Genomic DNA, 21990 nt, shown 5'->3' with positions numbered 1-21990 from the left:
ACTGCAGCGTGCCAGGCTTCCCTGTCCTTCACGATCTCCTGGAGCTTGCTTGAACTCATGTCCATTGAGTCAGTGATGTCATCCAACCATCCTCTGAGATGTAATTGGTAGAACTGCTAGCAATTTTATACAATTCTACTTAATTGATTTTGTCAGTTGTTGGAGATGCGTGGACATGGTCAGGTTATCTGGGTAGGTCCTGGATAGTGCTGCTTATAGTCAGCCCCAAAGTCCTCAGGGCACTATTTTCCTTGGGTGATGGAGCTGATCCTGGAGATTGAACCCAGGGTCCCAGGGATGTTCTAGGCTCTTCCTCTCCAGGCTGTTTGCTCTTCTTGCCGATGGACCAGACATTCAGAATCTCCTGATTTTTTCTCTTCCCTTTAAAGAAGAAAAATCTGCCCGGGACCAGGAAATTTCAAGGAGGAAGAAGGGCTTATGGAAGAGAAGATAAAAATAATTGCTCTTGAGATTGTGTTTCCCAGGACTCCCTAGTAGCATGATACAGACAAAACCAGAAGTGCTACCTTTGTAGATCCTAGTTACGTTGGGGAGGAGGGGTACCAAGTTCTCACTCTGGCTCTAGATCACAGAGGTTTTAAGGGAGTTTGAGAACAACAGACTGGTTCCAAATAGGAAAAGGAGTACGTCAAGGCTGTATATTGTCATCTTGCTTATTTAACTTCTGTGCAGAGTACATCATGAGAAACGCTGGGCTGGAAGAAGCACAAGCTGGAATCAAGATTGCCAGGAGAAATATCCAATAACCTCAGATGTGCAGATGACACCACCCTTATGGCAGAAAGTGAAGTGGAACTAAAAAGCCTCTTGATGAAAGTGAAAGAGGAGAGTGAAAAAGTTGGCTTAAAGCTCAACATTCAGAAAACTGAAGATCATGGCATCTGGTCCCATCACTTCATGGCAAATAGATGGGGAAACAGTGGAAACAGTGTCAGACTTTATTTGGGGGGGCTCCAAAATCACTGCAGATGGTGACTGCAGCCATGAAATTAAAAGACGCTTATTCCTTGAAAGAAATGTTATGACCAACCTAGATAGCATATTCAAAAGCAGAGACATTACTTTGCCAACAAAGGTCTCTCTAGTCAAGGCTATGGTTTTTCCTGTGGTCATGTATGGATGTGAGAATTGGACTGTGAAGAAGGCTGAGCACTGAAGAATTGATGCTTTTGAACTGTGGTGTTGGAGAAGACTCCTGAGAGTCCCTTGGACTGCAAGGAGATCCAACCAGTCCATTCTAAAGGAGATCAGTCCTGGGTGTTCTTTGGAGGGAATGATGCTAAAGCTGAAACTCCAGTACTTTGGCCACCTCATGCGAAGAGTTGACTCATTGGAAAAGACTCTGATGCTGGGAGGGATTGGGGGCAGGAGGATAAGGGGACAACAAAGGATGAAATGGCTGGATGGCATCACCAACTCAATGGATGTGGATATGAGTGAACTCTGGGAGTTGGTGATGGACAGGGAGGCCTGGCGTACTGTGATTCATGGGGTCACAACGAGTCGGACATGACTGAGCGACTGAACTGAACTGAACTGAGAACACCAGGGCAGTGGGCTGTGCATGAGTGATGGTGGTGTGGCAGAGACTTAGCTACGCTGTCTCCATATCTTTTGTGCCTGTGCCCTGGGATGGAGGCCACCCCCGTGGAGCCTCTCCTGGATTCAGGGATGGAGTGAGCCCAGAGTGCTCTCCTAACCACCAAGAATGAGGATGTGTTCTGAGTTAGGGTCTGCTGGAACCAGCTGGGGCACAGCTATCCCAGGGCATGGCCACCTCTCCCCCATCCCGACTCTGGGTACCGCAGGCCAAGTCATCTACCACTACACCTGGACTCTGAAATCTCACTATCTCGGATCTTGAGTTCTCATCCTGACTTGCCTCTGTCATCCTCAGTCACCATTGAATGTGTGACCCACAGTGATTGTCTTGCTCCAAGAGTACTATTGTATGTCTCCTATTGTACTCCAAGAGTACTATTGTATGGGATCTTCCTGGACTTCCACTGGGCCCCTCCTGAACCCCCTTCCATGCTAAACTCTCCTGCATCCCTCATGTATTCACGGAATGCTCCCTGTCCTCCTGGTTCTGCCCTGAACCTTTCCTGGAATTGTTTAGTCACTCAGTCCCATCCAGCTCTTTTGGATCTCATGGACTCTAGCCTGCCAGGCTCCTCCATCCAGGATTCTCCAGGCAAGAATACTGGAGTGGGTAGCCATTTCCTTCTCCAGGGATCTTCCTGACCCAGGGATCAAATCCGTATCTCCTGCTTGGCAGGCGGATTCTTTACCACCTGAGCCACAGACATGTTTTCCCTTTCCTTAGCCTGACAAATGTATTGAGGGTCCCACTCTGTTAGAAGCACCCTGAGGAAAACAAATGAAAAGACTTAGTCCCTCTGTGTCAGAGAAGGCAATGGCACCCCACTCCAGTACTCTTGCCTGGAAAATCCCATGGACAGAGAAGCCTGGTGGGCTGCAGTCCATGGCGTCGCCAAGAGTCGGACACGACTGAGTGACTTCACCTTCACTTTTCACTTTCCTGCATTGGAGAAGGAAATGGCAACCCACTCCAGTGTTCTTGCCTGGAGAATCCCAGGGACGGGGGAGCCTGGTGGGCTGCCATCTCTGGGGTCGCACAGAGTCGGACACGACTGAAGTCGGACACGATTGCAGCAGCAGCAGCAATCCCTCTGTGTACAGGCGTTTGAGGGTCACCTTTCTTGGCATTCTTCCTGTTTCCTGAGGAAACGGGAACTAGTGCAACTCCTGGAGACCTCTGCTCTTGCTCTCTCAGCTCAACTTTCTCAGCCGAAAATGGAGGCCAATCAGGGAGACTATGAGAAGAAAGGAATGACAGACCTCTGTAAATAAATAGTTTAACTGCAAACGTGACTGGTAAGCTTGTAAATTCATGGCATGTGGGAAGAATCAGTAGGGCCACACGTGTCATCTAATCAGACACCTGTGTCTAGATGGAAATCATCTCAGAACAGATTGTATGTTATAATTAAAAACCAAAAAAAAAAAAAGAAGAACCACAACATTCTGTCAATATGCTGGGCCAAATTGCCCATCCTGGCAAAACTGGAGTGTCTGCTACAATTCAGAGGCGCTTAAAAATAATCATTTAAAACTTCTTAAAGGAAGCCTAAATGGCAGGTTCCTGCATGTAGGATATGACATAGGGGTCCTGCGGGGCAGCTTTAATAATTTGCAGCCCATCCTTGGGTTTTAACTGAGTTCCGTATTCTATCATTTTTATGTTTCCTTTTCTACCCTGGGCGGAAATGAAAATTAAACCACTTTTGTCTCAAGTACAGTTGTACCCTGGAGCTGTCTCGAGTTCAGTTCCCAAGCACTGCAATAAAGTGACTATCCCAATGAAGTGGGTTACACAATGTTTTTGATTTTGCAGTGCATATAAAAGTTATGTTTATGCTCCACTATAGTCTATTAAGTGTGTCGTAGCATTATGTCTTAATAAATACAGTGTACAGGGACTTCCCTGGTGGCCAGTGGTTAAGACTGTGTTTCCAATGCAGGGGCCCGGGTTTGATCCCTGGTCAGGGAACTAGATCCCACATGTTACAACTAACACCTGGAGCAGGAGCCTATTATACAGAGCGAAGCAAGTCAGAAAGAGAAACACCAGTACAGTATATTAACATATATATATGGAATTTAGAAAGACGGTAACAACGATCCTATATGTAAGATAGCAGAAGAGACACAGATGTAAAGAACAGACTTTTGGACTATGTGGGAGAAGGGGAGGGTGGGATGATATAAGAGAATAGCATTGAAACATGTATATTACCATATGTAAGATAGATGACCAGTGCAAGTTTGATGCGTGAAACAGGGCACTCAAAGCCAGTGCTCTGGGACAACCCAGAGGGATGGGGTGGGGAGGGAGTGGGGAGAGGGGGTCAGGATGGGGAGACACGTGTGCACCCGTGGCTGATTCATGTTAATGTATGGCAAAAACCACCACAATATTGTAAAGTAATTATCCTACAATTAAATTGATTAATTTAAAAAATAAATGTGTTCAGTTCAAGGAAAGAAAAAAAAAAGATCTGGAGCAGCCAAAAAAAAGGTACATATCCTAATTTAAAAATACCTTACTGGTGAAAAAAGAAAAAAGCTAACTATCATCTGAGCCTTCAGTGAGCCATAGGAGTAACATCTAAGATCCCTGGTCACAGATCACCATCACAAATATAACAATAATGACCACATTTGAAATATTGTGCGAGTTACCAAAATATGACACAGAGACATAAAGTGAGCAAATGCCATTTGGTAAAATGGTGTCCATAGACTTGCTTGACCTAGGGTTGCCACAAACCTTCAATTGATACAAAATGTAATATCTTCAAAGCATAAGAAAATGGAGCACAATAAAATGAGGTAAAGCTGGGTATATCTGACGAGGAAATACAGAGTCTTGTTTTATTCATTTAGTCAGTTTATCAGGAAACATCATGAGAATGAGCACATTCTCATTATTAAAGCTCTGAAGAATAAAATGACTCTGATTTCCTTGTTTCCTTTTCTTGATAATGGAGAAGACTACCGTGTCATTTCAGCCCATGAGGTCCTTTGCTACCAGAATGAAATGATCATACGAGAGAGATATTAAGATCACAAGGACAGTATTAATAACTGACCATCACTGTGCACTTACCATGTGTCAAGCTCAAGTGAATCATAATCATTTCCTCATTTACTCTCCCCCAAAATCCTGGGAGGAAGGTGTTATCATTCTCACTTAATACATGAAAAAAAAAAAAAAAAACAGATTGTGAGTAATTTGTCCAAGTTCACAAATAGGGTCAGTGGCCACTCTAGGATTCAAATCCAGATCTGTGCTTATAACCTCTTCACATCTTGCCTCACCCTGAAAGTCAAGCTAAGAAAACTGTTCTTGGCAAAGAGGTGGGTAAGATTTGAATTCTTTAGAGGTAAGAGGAAATCTAGACAGGACTAGATACGTATATATGTGTGTGTGGCTGGGTCACTCTGCTGTACACCTGAAATTAACACAACATTGTGGATTAACTGTACTTCAATTATTTTTGAATTGAAAAAAAAAATCTTTTGTGACTTAGCAGGAAAAAAAAAAAAAAGATTTGGGTTTTTTAAGGTTCCAGAAAGTTCTGACCTCTTGTTGGTATTTCCTGGGCAGCAAATTTTGGACCTTTTATCTCAGTTGTAGATTTTTGAAAGTCAGGTCACTTTAGGATAGTGGGAGCTGCCTTCAGGGTCAGGCCTTGCCTAGAAGGGGCTCCCCAGGTGTGGTGCATCCTGGTACCCAGGGGACTTGGGGGAGGCACCTCAGGCCCAGTGCAAACTCCATACTGCATTCCTGGCCGCTCTTGGAGGAGACTGGGCAGGAGATCTCACATGTAACGGCTCCATTGTTTCAAGCAGATCCTCAACAAGCACACGTCTAACCTGTGACAGTATCAGTCATCTTTAGTAATGACTTTGTTTGTTTGTTTGATCACTGAGTTGTGGCTGGCCCTTTTGCAACCACATTGGACTGTAGTCCTCCCAGCTCCTCTGTCCATGTGATTTCCTAGGCAGGAATACTGGAGTGGGTTGCCATTTCCTCCTCCAGGGGATCTTCCCGACCCAGGGATCAAACTCGCGTCTCCTGCATGTGTCTCCTGCTATTGCAGGCAGATTGTTTACACCCGAGCCACCGGGAAAACAATCTTAGTAAAGGTTTGGTGGTGGTTTAGTTGCTAAGTTGTGTCCAACTCTTGCAGCCCCATGGACTGTAGCCTGTCAGACTCCTCTGTCCATGGGATTCTCCAGGCAAGAATACTGGAGTGGGTTGCCATCTCCTTCTCCAAGGGATCTTCCTGACCCAGGAATCAAACCCAGGTCTCCTGCATTGCAGGCAGATTCTTTACCAACTGAGCTGGTCAAAGGACTCTTTGAACCAACCGGACTAATACTGTATTGTCCTTTTCCCCCCATAGGACATCGAGGTCTCTGTGAACATTCTCTAAAATGTTTAAGCTCGAGAATCACGGAGCGGAAGCTGCAGGGCACCTGGCTGCCTGCTGGCCGAGGGAGCCTGGAGAAACCATTCCTGGGATCACGCAGCTCTGTGGTGCCTGCGTTCAGCCCCCAGAGTGGCCTTCACCCCGTCAACACTGAGAACAGCCTGCTGAAGCCCAGGGTCGTGACCGTGGTCAAGGTGGGCAGCCACCCCCTCCGCAAGATCACCCTGCTCCTCAATAGGCGATCGGTGCAAACCTTTGAGCAGCTCTTGGCCGACGTCTCAGAGGCCCTGGGCTTTCCCAGGTGGAAGAGTGACCGTGTGAGGAAGCTGTTCAACCTCAAAGGCCGGGAAATCAGGAGTGTGTCTGATTTCTTCAGGGAAGGAGATGCCTTCATAGCGGTGGGCAAAGAGCCACTGACGCTGAAGAACATCCAGGTGGCTATAGAGGAACTGTACCCCAGCAAAGCCCGGGCTCTGACTTTGACCCAGCAGCACAGCCAGATCCCCTCTCTAAGGCTGAGAAGCAGACTTTACAGCAAAGCTGGGAAGGGGGGTCACCCCTGTGGGGAGACCGAGACCACCAAGAGCAGCGGTGAGGCTGCTAGGTCCCCGGCGGCCATCAGACCCCAGGAGCAGACCCCCGGGGAGGACAGGGTGAGGACCCCGAAGAAGTGGGGGAAGGGGAAGTGGGAGCCCGAATCTGGCAGTAAGGCGCCCAAGGATGCCGCCCTGGAGAGGCGTGCCAGTGGAGAGAAGCACCTGGCGGTGGAGATCGAAAAGACGTCGGGGGAATTGATCAGGTGTGAAAAGTGTAAGCGGGAGCGAGAGCTCCAGCAGGGCCTGCAGAGGGAGCGACTGTCCCTGGGCACCAGCGAGCTGGACCTGGGCAGGTGCCCCCGCTACGACGTGGAGAGGCTGGTGAGGACCAGGAGCTGCCGGAGGTCCCCGGAGGAGAAGCCCCAGGGTGGGGAAGAAGGCTGGAAGGAGGGTCCCCGGAGCAGTCCTGGGCACCCCCCACAGGAACCGAGGAGACCCAGCAAAAGCGTCGACAAGAAAGAGGACAGAGACCCCGGAGGCCAGGAGGGTCATCCCCCTGCTGCAGCCAAGGCCAAGAGGGACGTTTTTGTTGGGGAAGCACAGCCCCGCCGAGAGGAGAAAGGTGGCAGGAACACAGGCAGGAGCAAGCCGGGAGGCTGGCTCCGGAGGGAGCATCACGCTGACCTGGATCCGGAGAAGCTCCCCAGGACCGGAGGGGACGAGCAGGAGGCGGAGAAGGAGAAGAAGCCCGGGGTGTCCGGAGCGAGGAGGATGATGGTTCCCCGCGATGAGCCGCCAGCCAGAATCGAAAAGGAGCCCAAGACGAGGCCGGAGGAGAGCAAGGCGGAGCGGCCGGGCAGGAGGCGGCGGCCTGCGGGCATCCTGGCGGCCGACGTGCGAAAGCAGTACGAGCCGGGCCGGGTGATCGGCGACGGGAACTTTGCGGTGGTGAAGGAGTGCAGGCATCGCGGCACCCGGCAGGCCTACGCCATGAAGATCATCGACAAGTCCAAGCTCAAGGGGAAGGAGGACATGGTGGACAGCGAGATCCTCATCATTCAGAGCCTCTCTCACCCCAACATCGTGAAACTGCACGAAGTGTACGAAACGGACGCCGAGATCTACCTGATCATGGAGTACGTGCAGGGAGGGGACCTGTTCGACGCCATCATCGAAAGTGTGAAGTTCCCCGAGCGCGAGGCCGCCCTCATGCTCATGGACTTGTGCAAGGCGCTGGTGCACTTGCACGACAAGAGGATCGTCCACCGGGACCTCAAGCCGGAGAATCTGCTGGTGAGCCCTGCCCTGGTGGGAGAGGGCAGTTAGGAAAGATGAACAGGGGGACAGGGGCTGTCCACGTGGTCCAGGGGTTAAGATTCCATGCTTCCAATGCAGGGGGTGCCAGGTGCTATCCCTGGTCTGGGCACTAAGATCCCACATTTCCCAAGGTGCAGACAAAAATGATTTTTTAATTAAAAAAAAAAAAAAGAGATACAAAACATAGGAATGGTCACCAATTTTGTTACCCTTGGACTATAGAACATCCCTGTGCTTGCCCAACTTAAGTCATTCAGTCGTGTCTGACTCTTCGCGACCCCATGGACTGTAGCCCACCAGGCTCCTCTGTCCATGGGGATTCTCCAGGCAAGACTACTGGAGTGGGCTGCCATGCCCTCCTCCAGGGGATCTTTCCAACCCGGGAATCAAACCCAGGTCTCCCGCATTGCAGGCAGATTCTTCACCATCTGAGCCATCTGGGAAGCCTGTAGAACATAACATATATATAATATAATATATATATATGTATGTATATAATTTTTTATGTTGATATGTTATATTTTCATTTTTGTTCAGACTAAGAAATTTTCTCTCCTTTTTTTGGCCATAGAATGTGGCATGCATGATCTTAGTTCCCCAATCAAGGATTGAATCTGTACCCCTTGCAGTAAAAACAGGATGTCTTAACCACTGGACAGCCATGGAAATCCCTGGAACATTACCTTTATGGTCTTTTTTTTTTTTTTTTTTAACATACTTGTTCCACTATGTAAAACTTGCTTATAGTTCAAAAATTGTGGAAATAAATGGGTTTTGATTAAATTATTGAGAAAGTAGCCTTTCAATTTAAACAGAAAGGAAAATGTTTCCTCATCCCTGGGAGAAGAGTATTTTCACTTGGACAGTGATCACATGGACTTCATTTCTTGGGCATTTGCACATCTTCTGGCCTAGGTGTTAAGGGTGTCTGCTGGTAACAGCTTCCCCTGTAGGCTTTGAGCCCATGCTCCCATTGAAAGCCCCCTGGCCCTTTTGAAGAAAATGTCTTGCCACAGGAATTAAAAAGACTTGGTCCTAAGAATTTTCTGGTGGTCCAGTGGTTAGGACTCAGCATTGTCACTGCCGAGGGTCAGGGTTCCTCCCTGGTCAGGAAACTATGATTCCATGAGCCTCTAGCATCATGAGCCTCATGATGCCTCTAGAGCCCTTTTGTCTCTCTGGGGCTTTGTCTCTTCATTTATGAATAAGAAATAGTAATGGTACCTATCTTGTACGGTTGAGGGTGGATTGTTCGCGGGAAAGGGGCAATTAGCCCGAGACCACCAGGAGGTAGCCTTCCACTCACAGCTCAGCTGTTCAGGTTTTGGATTCAAACCATCTCCCCAAACACCCACGTGAAATAAGGTCACTCTGGGACCATGATGTGTGCTCAGTCGTGTCCAGCTCTTTGCGACCCCATGAACTAACTGTAGCCCACCAGACTCCTCTGCCTATGGGATTTCCCAGACAAGAATACTGGAGTGGGTAGCCATTTGATGGATCCAGACAAAAGCAAGGCCTCTTCATCATGATGTCCAAATCCAGATAAGAACAGGATAGTCCAGACCACAAGTGTGGCTACATATTCCCTTCCTGGGGACTGACTCACTGCCCCATCTTCTTCTCACCTTCTAGATAAGAATTACCAAGGTGCCCAGTCACAGAATTACCCTCACATCCTGACAGTATCCAATTCACTGCAAAATCCTACTTTCTTGAACCCTCTTCCAAATTAGCTGGCACAGCCCAGATCTTACTAGTTCATTGAACACCCTCTTGCTTAGACGCCTGGATCCCCAAGGTGCACCTCCTCGCTTGTTGTGATGAGGCAATCAACTGAACATGTTTCTGAGCTTCAGCTGTGTTCCTAGTGGGCTTCGTTAGGACAGCACGCTTCACATAGTCACTCTCTGGCCCTTTATTCCACCTTCTTATTTGTAACCTCAATCACCACCTGATCTGTTTCATATTTATTTGTCTCTTCTCTCTTTGCTCTTCCTGAAAAGTCCTAGGACAGCAGGAACATTGTTTTATTCAGACTGTACCGTGAAACCTAGACCAGTTCTGTCACATAGTGGATATTCAATAAATATCAGTTGGATGAGTGGATGAATATAGACCCCAGTGTGCTGCCTGGTGAATAGCAAGCCTTCCATCAGCGGCAGCTGGTGTCATTATTAAGATGTTAAGAACAAGTCTGATACTACGGTGCACATCATGAGGAAGACTCCAAAGCCAGATTGCTGCATATAAAGCTGGAGAAGATGGAGACAATGGTCTCTGTAAACCGTACTTTTTTTACTGGGGCGGGGGCAGGGAATTAGCCTGTTTCCTTTTATTTCATGGTTGTAGAGCCAGCCTGGAAACATCATCCCAGTACATTCATCTGCCTAAATTGCTCCCACAAGCAGAATGAAACTCTGAGTGAGTCAAGCAAATTATCTGGTGAAGTGAGGTCTTGTTGACCCTTCAATCAAACAACTTTGTTTTTGCCTAAATTCATAGAATTGCAGAACACTGACTAACTGCCTGAGTGATCTGAATTACCATTGAGTAAATCTCCCTTTGAAAAATTTCATTTTTGCTTTTTTTTTTTGACCACACTAAGAGGCTTGCAGGATCTTAGTTCCCTGACCAGGGATCGAACCTGGGCCCAGAGCAGTGAAAGCGCCAAGTCCTAACCAGTGAACCACCAAGGAAATCTTGAAGAATTCCATGTTTGCATGAGTTGAGTGTCCTCAAACTTTTTTTAGTTTCTTTCTGTTTCTTTGGGGTCTGAGCCCAAGTATTCCCTGTGTGTGAAATGTGGCACTCTGTTTACAGTGGCCACTTTAAAATCATGATAGAGCAGTGTTCTTTATAGATCCTCTGTTGTTTTCACTGAGTTGTGTAAGCAGGAATGATTCAGATTAGAGGCCTGGGTGTGGGACACTTTGGGCCTGTGCTTAAAAAATCATTAGAACACTGATACATGTTCTTGAGGATGTGGAGTAAGATTGTTTACCCTGTAGGATCGTTTTCTTTAGGGGACAGTCATCTGAGCTTGAGTTTTCTCTGCGAGGTCCCAGAACCAGGTTGTCAAGCTGGCTCATCTCTTGGGCAGGAGAGACTCTCATTTGTGTTAAGCGACTGACTTGTCAATAGTTTTTTAAATGAAGAAAGTCAGCACTTGCAGATAGCATGAAGAGGTTTGCTTCAGGAAATAAAAAAACTTCAAGGAGTGTATTTAGTGTGGACAAGCTAACTGCCTGAGAGAAGTCATTCAGCAACTCTTCAGGGATTTATATCTCAGTTCATATATGTTTTAGTGCCCTTGAAGGCAGTGAAGTGTGTGTGTGTGCGTGTATCTTGAGAGAGAGATGAAAACTGCAGCATAGCTATGTTTTCAAACTAGTACATGAGTTGTTAACTGGTGTTAATTGTAACTAATATTTAGACCCTATTTTCTGTTTTTTAAGAAAGCCCACTTTTTTTGTTTTTAAATAAAAAGCTTTTTTTTCATGATGGTGTGGCCCCTTCAGAAGCTGTACAAAGCCACAGATCTGAGCCAAATTTAGTGGCATAGGGGAATATCTCTTGTATCCTGTGGATAATCTGTCAGCTGGCATTTTTCTGAATGAATGGGCCTATCACATTTCTAAACTGTGTTTGTCCTTTTCTGGGTGAGTAAAGTTCAACATGAGCTTCCCGGGTGGCTCAGTGGTAAAGAAACTGCTTGCCAATGTGGGAGATGCAGGAGACATGGGTTCGATCTCTGAGTCGGGAAGGAAGAGGGCATGGCAACCAACTCCAGTATTTTTGCCTGGAGAATCCCATGGACAGAGGAGCCCGGTGGGCTACAGTCCATGGGGTTGCAAACAGTCAGACATGACTAAGCATACATTCACTTGAAGTTCAACATACTACGTCAGAATTTCAATGCTACTTCAGCATCGGTGCATTGTGGTTTTTCAGAAAGAGATCTGGGGAGTGTTGGATTTGACAATAAGCTCATTATCTGGGTTTAGAAAGGTGTCATCTCTAAATTTCCTGGTATTATAATTATGTTGCAAATTTGGCTGGTCTTTTGAGAGTTAATATTAGCAAATATCACCATGGTGACTGCTGCCCATCAATTAATGCTCTTGGGTCATCTTTAATTTTGTATTCTGCTTTGTATTATCAACGTGATTGTTTCTTCCTTTAATGGATGGCTACTGTCTGTATCAATACCTGTCTCTGCCAAATGGGAGAGTGATGATGTCAGAACTAACCTTTGATTACATGGCTGATGGTGGCTGCCTTTAGAGACTTCCAGAATGTGCCAAGAACTCTTAATGGATCCAACAAGCTTATCATGTTGTTTTCACCAGCAGAAATATTTATATCTGGTAATTGGGCCCTAGAGTAAAATTTTAGGGCTGTGTTACTGAGCTTACTTTATTTCTAGTGACCATATTTCTTGATAAGATGCTAGTTTCCTTCTTCCTTTAGGGCTATGTAGACTCCTGAGAGCTTGCAAAAGAAGTTTTAATTATGAGAATTTCCAGCTTGCTGAAATATCAGCGTTAATTGCTTCTCTGTCAGCCTGTGTTCCCTTGGCGGGGTTGGAATGTGCTGTGTGGTGTTGACTGGGCCCTGGGAGAAGCAAACAGGAGCCGGAGAAGTGATGATGTGTAGACACCAGAGGCATGTCATAGGCTGGTCATGTGACAGGTCCCAGGGACAATTTCATCCCCATTGATTGTTTCAGTCATGCTTTTTTTTGCTGTTTTTTTGCTGTTGACATGTAAGTTGATTTTAGACATTGGAGTTTCCATGTGAATTGGTTTTTAAGGTCATTCCAGTCCTCATGGACAGTTAGAAGTGGAAACTTGGAGGGAGAAGGCCAGAGGAAACATGAAGGATCAAGTAAGAAGTTGAAGATAAATAAGATTTTTATCCCTTTTCTTAGGGCAGCCGCTTGCTGTTTGGTCTGTACTGTGCTGCCACCTACTGTTCAGAGATGATCATTGCAAGATCATATTTAAATTGTGCCTTCACAGCCAAAAATTAATTTTAAAAAACCAGACTGCTGTGCCTTGAAGGAGAGGAAGTTGTTAATGGCTCAGAAAAAGAATGATTCCTCTTGAATCTTTGAGACAGTCTAGATGTGACTGGGCTGCTAATGTAAATAATATAGATTGCCTGGATTCAAAGAAGGGGAGTTTGGTGTGGCTGGGAAAAGGGACTTTGGACCTAGATGGATCAACGGTCCTTGAAGTAACATATAATCTCTAACACTCTGTCTTGGAGGGCAATTGAAAACAAGCCCCAGAAGGAATGTGACCTAGAGAAGTGAGTTTAGATAGACCTGTAGGCAGAGAAATGGAGGTTTGGGCTGAGGGCAAGGTCGGATGCGGGCACAGGGGCTGTGGGCGGGCCCTCAGCCAAGCATGGGCCAGGAAGGTACCACCTGGGAGCCTGTTAGAGAAGCCAGAGGTGACCTGGGGGGAGGGTCCTGGTACTTGTTTCCCATCTTTGGAAGTGGTGTGTCCTTCCCAGAGGGCAGATTTTAGAAAACAAGGGTGAGGATGAAATTCTGAATCAGCATGGGGTGAACCTCCTCACATGTTAAGCTGATTATAATCAGTATGGTCTGCCACGTGAAGCTGTGGGATCTTTTCATCATGAGATTTCAGCCAAAGTGAATGATAGCCCGGTGGGAGGATGTTTTAGATGAGTTGCCCATTTGGGTGGAGAATTTGATGGTTTCAGAAGTTCTGCACAATGTACATTGTCTGTGGCCACCATGGAGAATCGTATAAAGGTTCCTTAAAAATTAAGAATAGAGTTACCTATGATCCAGCAATCCCATTCATGCACAAAGGATCTGGGAAAGGCGAAAGCTCTAATTTGAAAAGATCCATGCACCCCAATGTTCATAGTGACACTGTTTACAATAGACAAGAAGCTGCCTAAATGTCCATAGACAGATGAATGGATAAAGAAGATGTGGTACATATATACAATGGAATATTATTCAGCCATAGAAAGGAATGAAATTGGGGCATTTGTAGAGATGTGGATGAACCTAGAGTCTGTCATGCAGAATGAAGTGAGTCAAAAAGGGGAAAATAAATATGGAATATTAACCCATATACATGGATCTAGAAAAATGGTACTAATGAACCTCTTTGCAGGGCAGGAAGAGAGATTCAGACATAGAGAATGAACTTGTGGACACAGAAGAAGGGAGAAGGAAAGAGTGGGATGAGTGAGAGAGCAGCATGGACATAGATACTCTATCATGTGTAATATAGACAGCTAGAAGAAAGTTGCTGTAAGGCACAGGAAGCTTGGCTGGGCGCTCTGTGATGACCTAGAGGGGTGTGATGGGGGAGATGACAGGGAGGTTCAAGGAGGGGATATATGTATGCATACAGCTGATTCATGTTGGACAGCAGAGACTAACACAACATTATAAAGCAATTATACTCTAATTAAAAAGTTAAAAATATTTTTTAAAAAGATGAATCTAGAGATTATCATACTAAATGAAGTAAGTCAGAGAAAGACAAATACGATATCACTTATATGTGGACTTGGAAATATGATGCAAGTGGATTTAGTTACAAAAGAGAAACAGACTCAGAAAACAAACATGGTCACCAAAGGGGAAAGGGTAGAGAGAGATAAATTAGGAGTTTGAGATTAGCAGGTACACACTACTATGTATAAAATAGCTAACCAAGAAGGTCCTACTGTATAGCACAAGGGACTATAGTCAGTATCTTATAAGTAACTATATTGGAAAAGAATATGAAAAAAAATATATATATATGTAACTGAATCACTTTGCTGGATACCAGAATCTAACACAACATTGTCAATCAACTTTGTGTGTGTGCTCAGGCATGTCCAACTCTGCGACCCTTTGGACTCTGTCTATGGGATTTTCTTTTTAGGCAAAAATACTGGAGTGGGTTGCCATTTCCTCCTCTAGGGGATCTGCCCAACTCAAGGATCGAATCTCTGTCTCCTGCATGGGCAGGCAGACTCTTCTGCTGAGCCAGTCGGGGCAGTCAATCTATACTTCAATTAAAAAAAATTTTTTTCCACAAATTCTAGGAGGAAGAGTTATTCCAGAAGGATGTCACTCATATGAATTTAAGGATTAAGATAAGAACGGTTCCAAAGCCAAGACTGTGAAGTGCCTGTTGGAAAACAAAAAGCCCAAAACAAAATTCACACTGTCAGGGTGTGAGCTTAAATGTAGTTAGGCTGGTCTTGTAGGTGAAGTAAACAAGAAGTCTCAAGCCACCCTGACAGCCCTGAGAAATGTTACATAACTTATGACAGCAGAGGCTGGAGACAGAAGAATTAGAAACACGATGCATCTCACTTTCTGGAAGGAACAAACAGCCCTGCAGATCTTACCCACCCCTCAGCTTCTGCTGTGGGTCTCATCATTTGGAGGCTTGAAGAGAAAAGCAAGGGAGATAAGAAGCAATATATTATTTTAGAAAAGCCATAAAATATTTTCTTTAAGAAAACAGATTTGGTATTTGAAAAATATGTCTATCAGCACATGGACATTTTAACATAATGCATTTTCAGAATAAATCTCATGAAAATTTTCAAAATGAACGACTGAGTCTCCTTCATGTTTCATCTGCTCCTTCTGTTATGCAGCCAGGTTTTAGAATCAGGGGGTTTCTTTGAGGAAGGGGAGGGTGTCTTTGTTATTTTGCAAAGGTGTACATGGTTTATTTTGGTGTATTCAATCAGCCACATGCTTTTACTGCTGATCATTTGGTTGGGAATATTTACATATGTTTGCAAGGCACAGATTTTTTTCATTAGTCACCCAGCAAATGGGATTCATGAAGATGGCCCATCTGGAAACTTAAGTCAGCATGTGGTTTTTTGTCCCTCCCTTCCAAACTAGATTTTCTATTGTAAATTATTCTCATAATTACCTCCCCAGTCCTCTTCAGGGCTGTTGTCTGTCTCCACACACAGACCAAAGCAGAAGAGTGTTTTAGCTCTACATCTATGATTTCCATTCAGTTCAGTTCAGTCGCTCAGTGGTGTCTGACTCTTTGCAACCCCATGAATCGCAGCACACCAGGCCTCCCTGTCCATCACCAACTCCCGGAGCTCACTCAAACTCACGTCCATTGAGTCGGTGAAGCCATCCAGCTATCTCATCCTCTGTCATCCCCTTCTCCTCCTGCCCCCAATCCCTCTCAGCATCAGAGTCTGTTTCAATGAGTCAACTCTTCACATGAGGTGGCCAAAGTACTGGAGTTTCAGCTTCAGCGTTATTCGTTCCAAAGAACACTCAGGAGCCATCTCCTTTAGAATGAACTGGTTGGATCTTCTTGCGGTCCAAGGGACTCTCAAGAGTCTTCTCCAACACCACAGTTCAAAAGCATCAATTCTTCGGCGCTCAGCTTTCTTCACAGTCCAACTCTCACATCCATACATGACCATTGGAAAAACCACAGCCTTGACTAGATGGACCTTTGTTGGCAAAGTAATGTCTCTGCTTTTGAATATGCTATCTAGGTTGGACATAACTTTCCTTCCAAGGAGTAAGCGTCTTTTAATTTCATGGCTGCAATCACCATCTGCAGTGATTTTGGAGCCCAGAAAAATAGTCTGACACTGTTTCCACTGTTTCCCCATCTATTTGCCATAAAGTGATGGGACCAGATGCCATGATCTTCAGTTTTCTGAATGTTGAGCTTTAAGCCAACCTCTTCACTCTCCTCTTTCACTTTCATCAAGAGGCTTTTTAGTTCCTCTTCACTTTCTGCCATAAGGGTGGTGTCATCTGCATATCTGAGGTTATTGATATTTCTCTGGGCAATCTTGATACCATTAGGTCAGGTTAATTATGGAGACATTGATTAGCCTGCGCAATGGTGACTCGGGCTCAGTGATTAAGACATATTCTGCTTACAGAGATGTAAGCTCTCTGGCAGGAACCAAAGCATATTTGGAGCACTTACCCTTGTCTGGGGAGATCGGGGGTGGGGGTGGGGGGGCAGGGCTGCCCGCCCTGCATTCTTGGGTGTCACTGTGCCGTGGGACTGATGGGGCCCAGGGAGAACCAGAGCCCTGCCTAATGCCCTCCAGCCCCAATAAGTGCTGCTTCCTGCAACAGAAATAACCCTTTGCTGGAAGATCTGGGGTCATACACAATTTATAAGCACAGACTGTAAAGCCCAAGTGTTTGGGGTTCAAACTGCAGCTCACCATTTACTGTGTCACCGTGCCTCCATATCCTTATCTGTAACATGGGGATGTGAGCGCCTCACAAGACTGCAATGAGGATTATGTGACAATGGCACCCCACTCCAGTACTCTTGCCTGGAAAATCCCATGGATGGAGGAGCCTGGTAGGCTGTGGTCCACGGGGTCGCTAAGAGTCGGACATGACTGAGCGACTTCACTTTCATTTTTCACTTTCATGCATTGGAGAAGGAAATGGCAACCCACTCCAGTGTTCTTGCCTGGAGAATCCCAGGGACGGGGGAACCTGGTGGGCTGCCGTCTATGGGGTCACACAGAGTCAGACACGACTGAAGTGACTTAGCAGTAGCAATATGTTATAAACAACGCCTGGCCTTGAAGAAACGTGACAGAGGTGTTTGTTAGGTAAACCATATAATTTTAGCCTCCACTGCTTATTTGCCTACTTTTTCATTCCATTTCCTACTTCTCTTCCTTTCCTTTTTTTTCCTCTGCTCAGATTTTGTGTTACCCACAGCATTTTTTCTAGCTCTCGTTAAAGCTAGTCTGTGTTCAGAAAATGGGGTTCCCAGCTGGCTCAGTTGATAAAGAATCCACCTGCAGTTTTTGGGTTCGATCCCTCGGTTGGGAAGAACCCCTGGAGGAGGTTATGGCAACCCTCTCCAGTATTCTTGCCTGGAGAATCCCATGGACAGAGGAGCTTGTCTGGCTACAGTCCATGGGGTCACAGAGTTGGACACGACTGAAGCAACTGAGCAGGCATGCACACACTTGCTCAAAACATCACTGATCCTTGTTCTAACTCAGTGCTGCCCAATGGAGCTTTCTGTCATGATGGTAATGTTGTAGATTTTCGTGGTCCTATGGTAGCCCTTAGCCACAGACAGCGTTTGAACACTTGAAACGTGGCTAGTGCATCTGAGAAACTGAATTTTTAATTTAATTCGATTTAAATTGATTTGATTTTAAATAAATAGCCATCTGTGACAGTATGGTACTACCACATTGGACAGCAGAGAAAATCTAACTCATTGGTTCTTTAGTAAGCAAGTGTCACTGAGATCAAGTTGAATTTGTCAGTGTCAGGTTAATCTATAAGCACCTGTGTTTTCTTGTTTGCTTGTCCTGAATTTTTATGTTCGTTGTTCTATTCCTTCTTTGTTCTCATCACAATTTTGGTGGTTTGGGGATTTTGGTTTCTTACAGGTTCAGCGAAATGAGGACAAATCTACCACCTTGAAACTGGCTGACTTTGGTCTTGCAAAGCATGTGGTGAGGCCTATATTTACTGTGTGTGGGACTCCAACTTATGTAGCTCCTGAAATCCTCTCTGAGAAAGGTAAAAGTTACACGTGGCTCGAGTTACACTTGCTTACTAACCAGTGTTTACTTTTTCATATTTAAATTTCACATTTTTCAACATGAAGCAGTTAAAAATCTCAGAGATTGGCTCTGCATTTGCACTTGTATATTAAATATTTGAAGTAGGTCTCCTTGACCAAAGCATGAGAACTTTTTCCTCATCAGGGCTGCTCTTATTACAGAGAAGAGATTGCGTGTGTGTGTGTGTGTGTGTGTGTGTGTATGTGTGTTGGTGGGACAGTGAGATGAAAGATGGTGGAGAATTGAATGGGAAACTCAAGCAAGCAAGGTCATTTAGCCACTCACCCAAAGCTACCTCTAAGGGAGAGATATGGAGCAGTTCTTAAGGTAATTGGCTTTAAAACTCCTTTTCTAACCTCGCAATTAAACGAAAAGGAGGTCCCAATTCAAACCCCATGAATAATATATGTATATTGCATATTGTTTACGGATCCAATGGACTATTTAAGTGATAGACTCTGTAAAGGATATATGAGGAAATCATCTTCATCATTATTATATGGCTCCAAGTATGTGAATAATTATAATTAGCCATCCTTGTACTCCAGGAGAAATCAGTTAAACCACCTATGATGGCTAAAGATGGGAAAGCTCTAGATGGGTTATAAGCTTGGGGGTGGGGAGAAGAGAGAGTTTTATCCCAGCAGCAAATACATCAGGGAAGCCAAGATACAGAGATTAGCCTATGCATGGAAGTTGGGTGGTACAGACTTTGAAAACCCAGCCTCAGTAGAGCAGAGGGAAGTGCAATTGGATGGGGAGGGTTAGCCTGGGTTCCCCACAAACGAATGTGAACTCAGTGTGGCCAGCAGAGTTGCTGTGCTAATGTGGTGACAGTGTGACAGGAGAGTAGTGAGTGACTATGGACATTTTAATGGAGGCATTACTCTCTTGGGTCAGAGAGGAAAGAAAGCAAATAAGCTAGGGACTTCCCTAGTGGTCCAGTGACTAAGACTCTGCACTCTCAATGTAGGGGACTTAGGTTCGATCCCTGGTCAGGGAACTAGATTCCTGCATGCTGCAACAAAAGGTTCCCGTGCCACAGTGAAGACTGAAGATCCCACGCCGGAGCTAAGACCTGGCACAGCCAAATAAACATATAAGTAAATAAATATTTGAAAATAGAAAACAAGTAAGGCTACATGAACTGTGGGAAGCCAGGGCAGTAGGGCTCACGCCAGCTAACACAGGGTGTTGGAAAAGAAAGCTCTTTGGGAGATGGGAACGGGGTGAGTTAAATTTTGAACTCACTGACTCAATAGAGACATCAGGATGGATACACACAGAGTTGTCTGGTTGGCTGAATGTGTGGTTTTGAGACCCGCTCCATACCAAGATAGCAGCTAAGAGATGATGTGTGTCTGCCTCCACTGCACAGGTTACGGGCTGGAGGTGGACATGTGGGCCGCAGGCGTGATCCTCTACATCCTCTTGTGTGGCTTCCCCCCATTCCGCAGCCCAGAGAGGGACCAGGAGGAGCTCTTTAACATCATCCAGCTCGGCCGCTTTGAGTTCCTGGCTCCTTACTGGGACAATATCTCTGATGGTGAGACTTTGGGCTTCCCAGGCAGGAGCGGGGTGGGGGTGGGGAGCCGAGCCCCTTCTGGGATCTGACTGCAGAGCCTGTTTTCAGGTCAGACGTGTGAAACGATACCCAGAGAACTGGCTACGGTACCTGGGCCGTCCACATCCTCTGCTTTCCTTTATTTCCTGCTAGCTTTGTGTAGATCTCCATAGCATCCCAAACACACGACTTGCTTTGAGATGTAAGTCTCACCACCAGTTGGAGTGACCAGATACTTTTCTCAAAGCCAGTTGAAGAACCTCAGAACTGGAAAAATATCAGAAACGTGGAATCCTCATTTGGAAAGATCAAAGCCATCTCACATACAGAAGTGTCTATGAGTCGGACAGACTAGAGATGCTTATTTTACCTGTGAATAGTCAGGTCTCTAGGGGCGTCCTCGGGGCACAGGAGCTCTGGAAGGTCAGAGGGTGAAGGTCAGAGGTACTTTTAGTGGAGCAGAAGCTTGTGTGGTCCTCCTCCCTTTTGGCCCTTTCAGGTGAAATCTTTCCCTTGATTTACACATTTAAAATATGCTTAAGTGTGGTTCATGGCCTCTGTGTGTCCTGTTGGGCTGGACGGCGCCGTGGGTGGTAGTGGTGGGCCTGACCTCACGATTCCACGTCTAACATGGTAGCCGTGTAGCTGCATGGGGCTATTTGAATTTAAGTGTCAGTGAATTAAAAGGAAATGCAAGAAGAATTCAGTGCGTCAGTTGCACCAGATGAATTTCAAATGCTCAGCAGTCCTAGGAGGGTAGTGCAGATGTGGAAAGTTTCCATCATGACAGATAGTTCTGAGGGCCATTGGTGCTCTGGTCCAGCGCTTGTTGCTAACACAGATGTTTGTGTCCTTATTTCCTGTACGGAAAAGGAAAACTCCGAACCATCTGCATCCATCTCATTTTTCCATCCTTCTATCATTCCAACAGCTGCCAAAGATCTGGTGAGCCGGTTGCTGGTGGTAAACCCCAAAAAGCGCTACACGGCCCACCAGGTCCTTCAGCATCCCTGGCTTGAAGCTGCCGGAAAGACCAGCAGGGCAAACCTACAAAAGGAGGTGCCCCCCAGCAGCGAGGACCACTTCCGGAGCTAGCACACACGGGCTGCAGAGCAGACGTCACAGTCACAACCTCAGCATCTACTCAGTCCTCCTTGGTCCTGCTCGGGGACAGAGAAGACGATAGACATGGAGGAGAAAAACAATGAAAAAGGCTTCTTCACATAAGTGGAGAATCAAGGGAAGGAGAGAAGACACTCAGTGTATTTTAAAGCATATTTAAAAAGATAAACTTCAGTCTTAATGTTAAATGTTGTAACATATGTTTAGGTTTTTAGATTTGAAGTCTTTAGTACGTCGTGGGAGGTGGGGAGACTTATTCTCAGTGAGGGATTTTTGGGGTATTAATGATTTGTGTTTTGCTTCTTCCTTGTAATCAAGTTCATAGTACATATTACACGAGTGGTGCTTACCAGGGTTTAAACTCCCCCTGTGAAATTAATCATCTGAATCATAATCCTTCCTCATTAATAAACTGTGCTCTGGATAACTGAAGCGAACTGTATTCTGACTGCTTCTTAATGCTGGTGATGAAAACCAGCGAATTATAGTTCAGATGTGTCTCCTGAAACCCCTGTGTCTACACGTAAATGTGCTGATGGATCCTTGATGAACTGACCAGAGCTGTTTGTTTAGGATATGCTGGTCTGGGTCTCTTGCATTTTAGTTCTACTGAAAACCAGATTTGGTGCAGCCTGAAATGGAGAGAAGAAACCATCGATTCATTCCTATTCCTTTCAGATCAGATCAGATCAGTTGCTCAGTCATGTCCGACTCTTTGCGACCCCATGAATCACAGCACACCAGGCCTCCCTGTCCATCCCCAACTCCCGGAGTTCACTCAGACTCACGTCCATCGAGTCAG

At 45.7% G+C, this 21990-nt stretch overlaps 1 protein-coding gene across 1 annotated transcript in view; it reads left to right on the top strand.

The window, feature by feature from the left end:
* The window catches only part of DCLK3 (doublecortin like kinase 3), a 42386-nt gene extending 20766 nt beyond the window's left edge, over nucleotides 1–21620 (top strand). Inside the window, exons 2-5 of the mRNA XM_027523172.1 lie at nucleotides 6018–7873; nucleotides 18326–18458; nucleotides 19881–20048; nucleotides 20998–21620. Of these exons, the coding sequence (XP_027378973.1) occupies nucleotides 6018–7873; nucleotides 18326–18458; nucleotides 19881–20048; nucleotides 20998–21161 (2321 nt within the window). The 3' untranslated portion in view covers nucleotides 21162–21620. The remainder of the gene's footprint in view (nucleotides 1–6017; nucleotides 7874–18325; nucleotides 18459–19880; nucleotides 20049–20997) is intronic.
* Nucleotides 21621–21990: the final 370 nt, after the last annotated feature.

Source organism: Bos indicus x Bos taurus, chromosome 22 (assembly GCF_003369695.1).
Source record: "Bos indicus x Bos taurus breed Angus x Brahman F1 hybrid chromosome 22, Bos_hybrid_MaternalHap_v2.0, whole genome shotgun sequence".
Lineage (NCBI taxonomy): Eukaryota > Metazoa > Chordata > Mammalia > Artiodactyla > Bovidae > Bos > Bos indicus x Bos taurus.
Note: the sequence above shows the minus strand (reverse complement) of the source record. Positions and strands in the feature narration are given on the sequence as shown.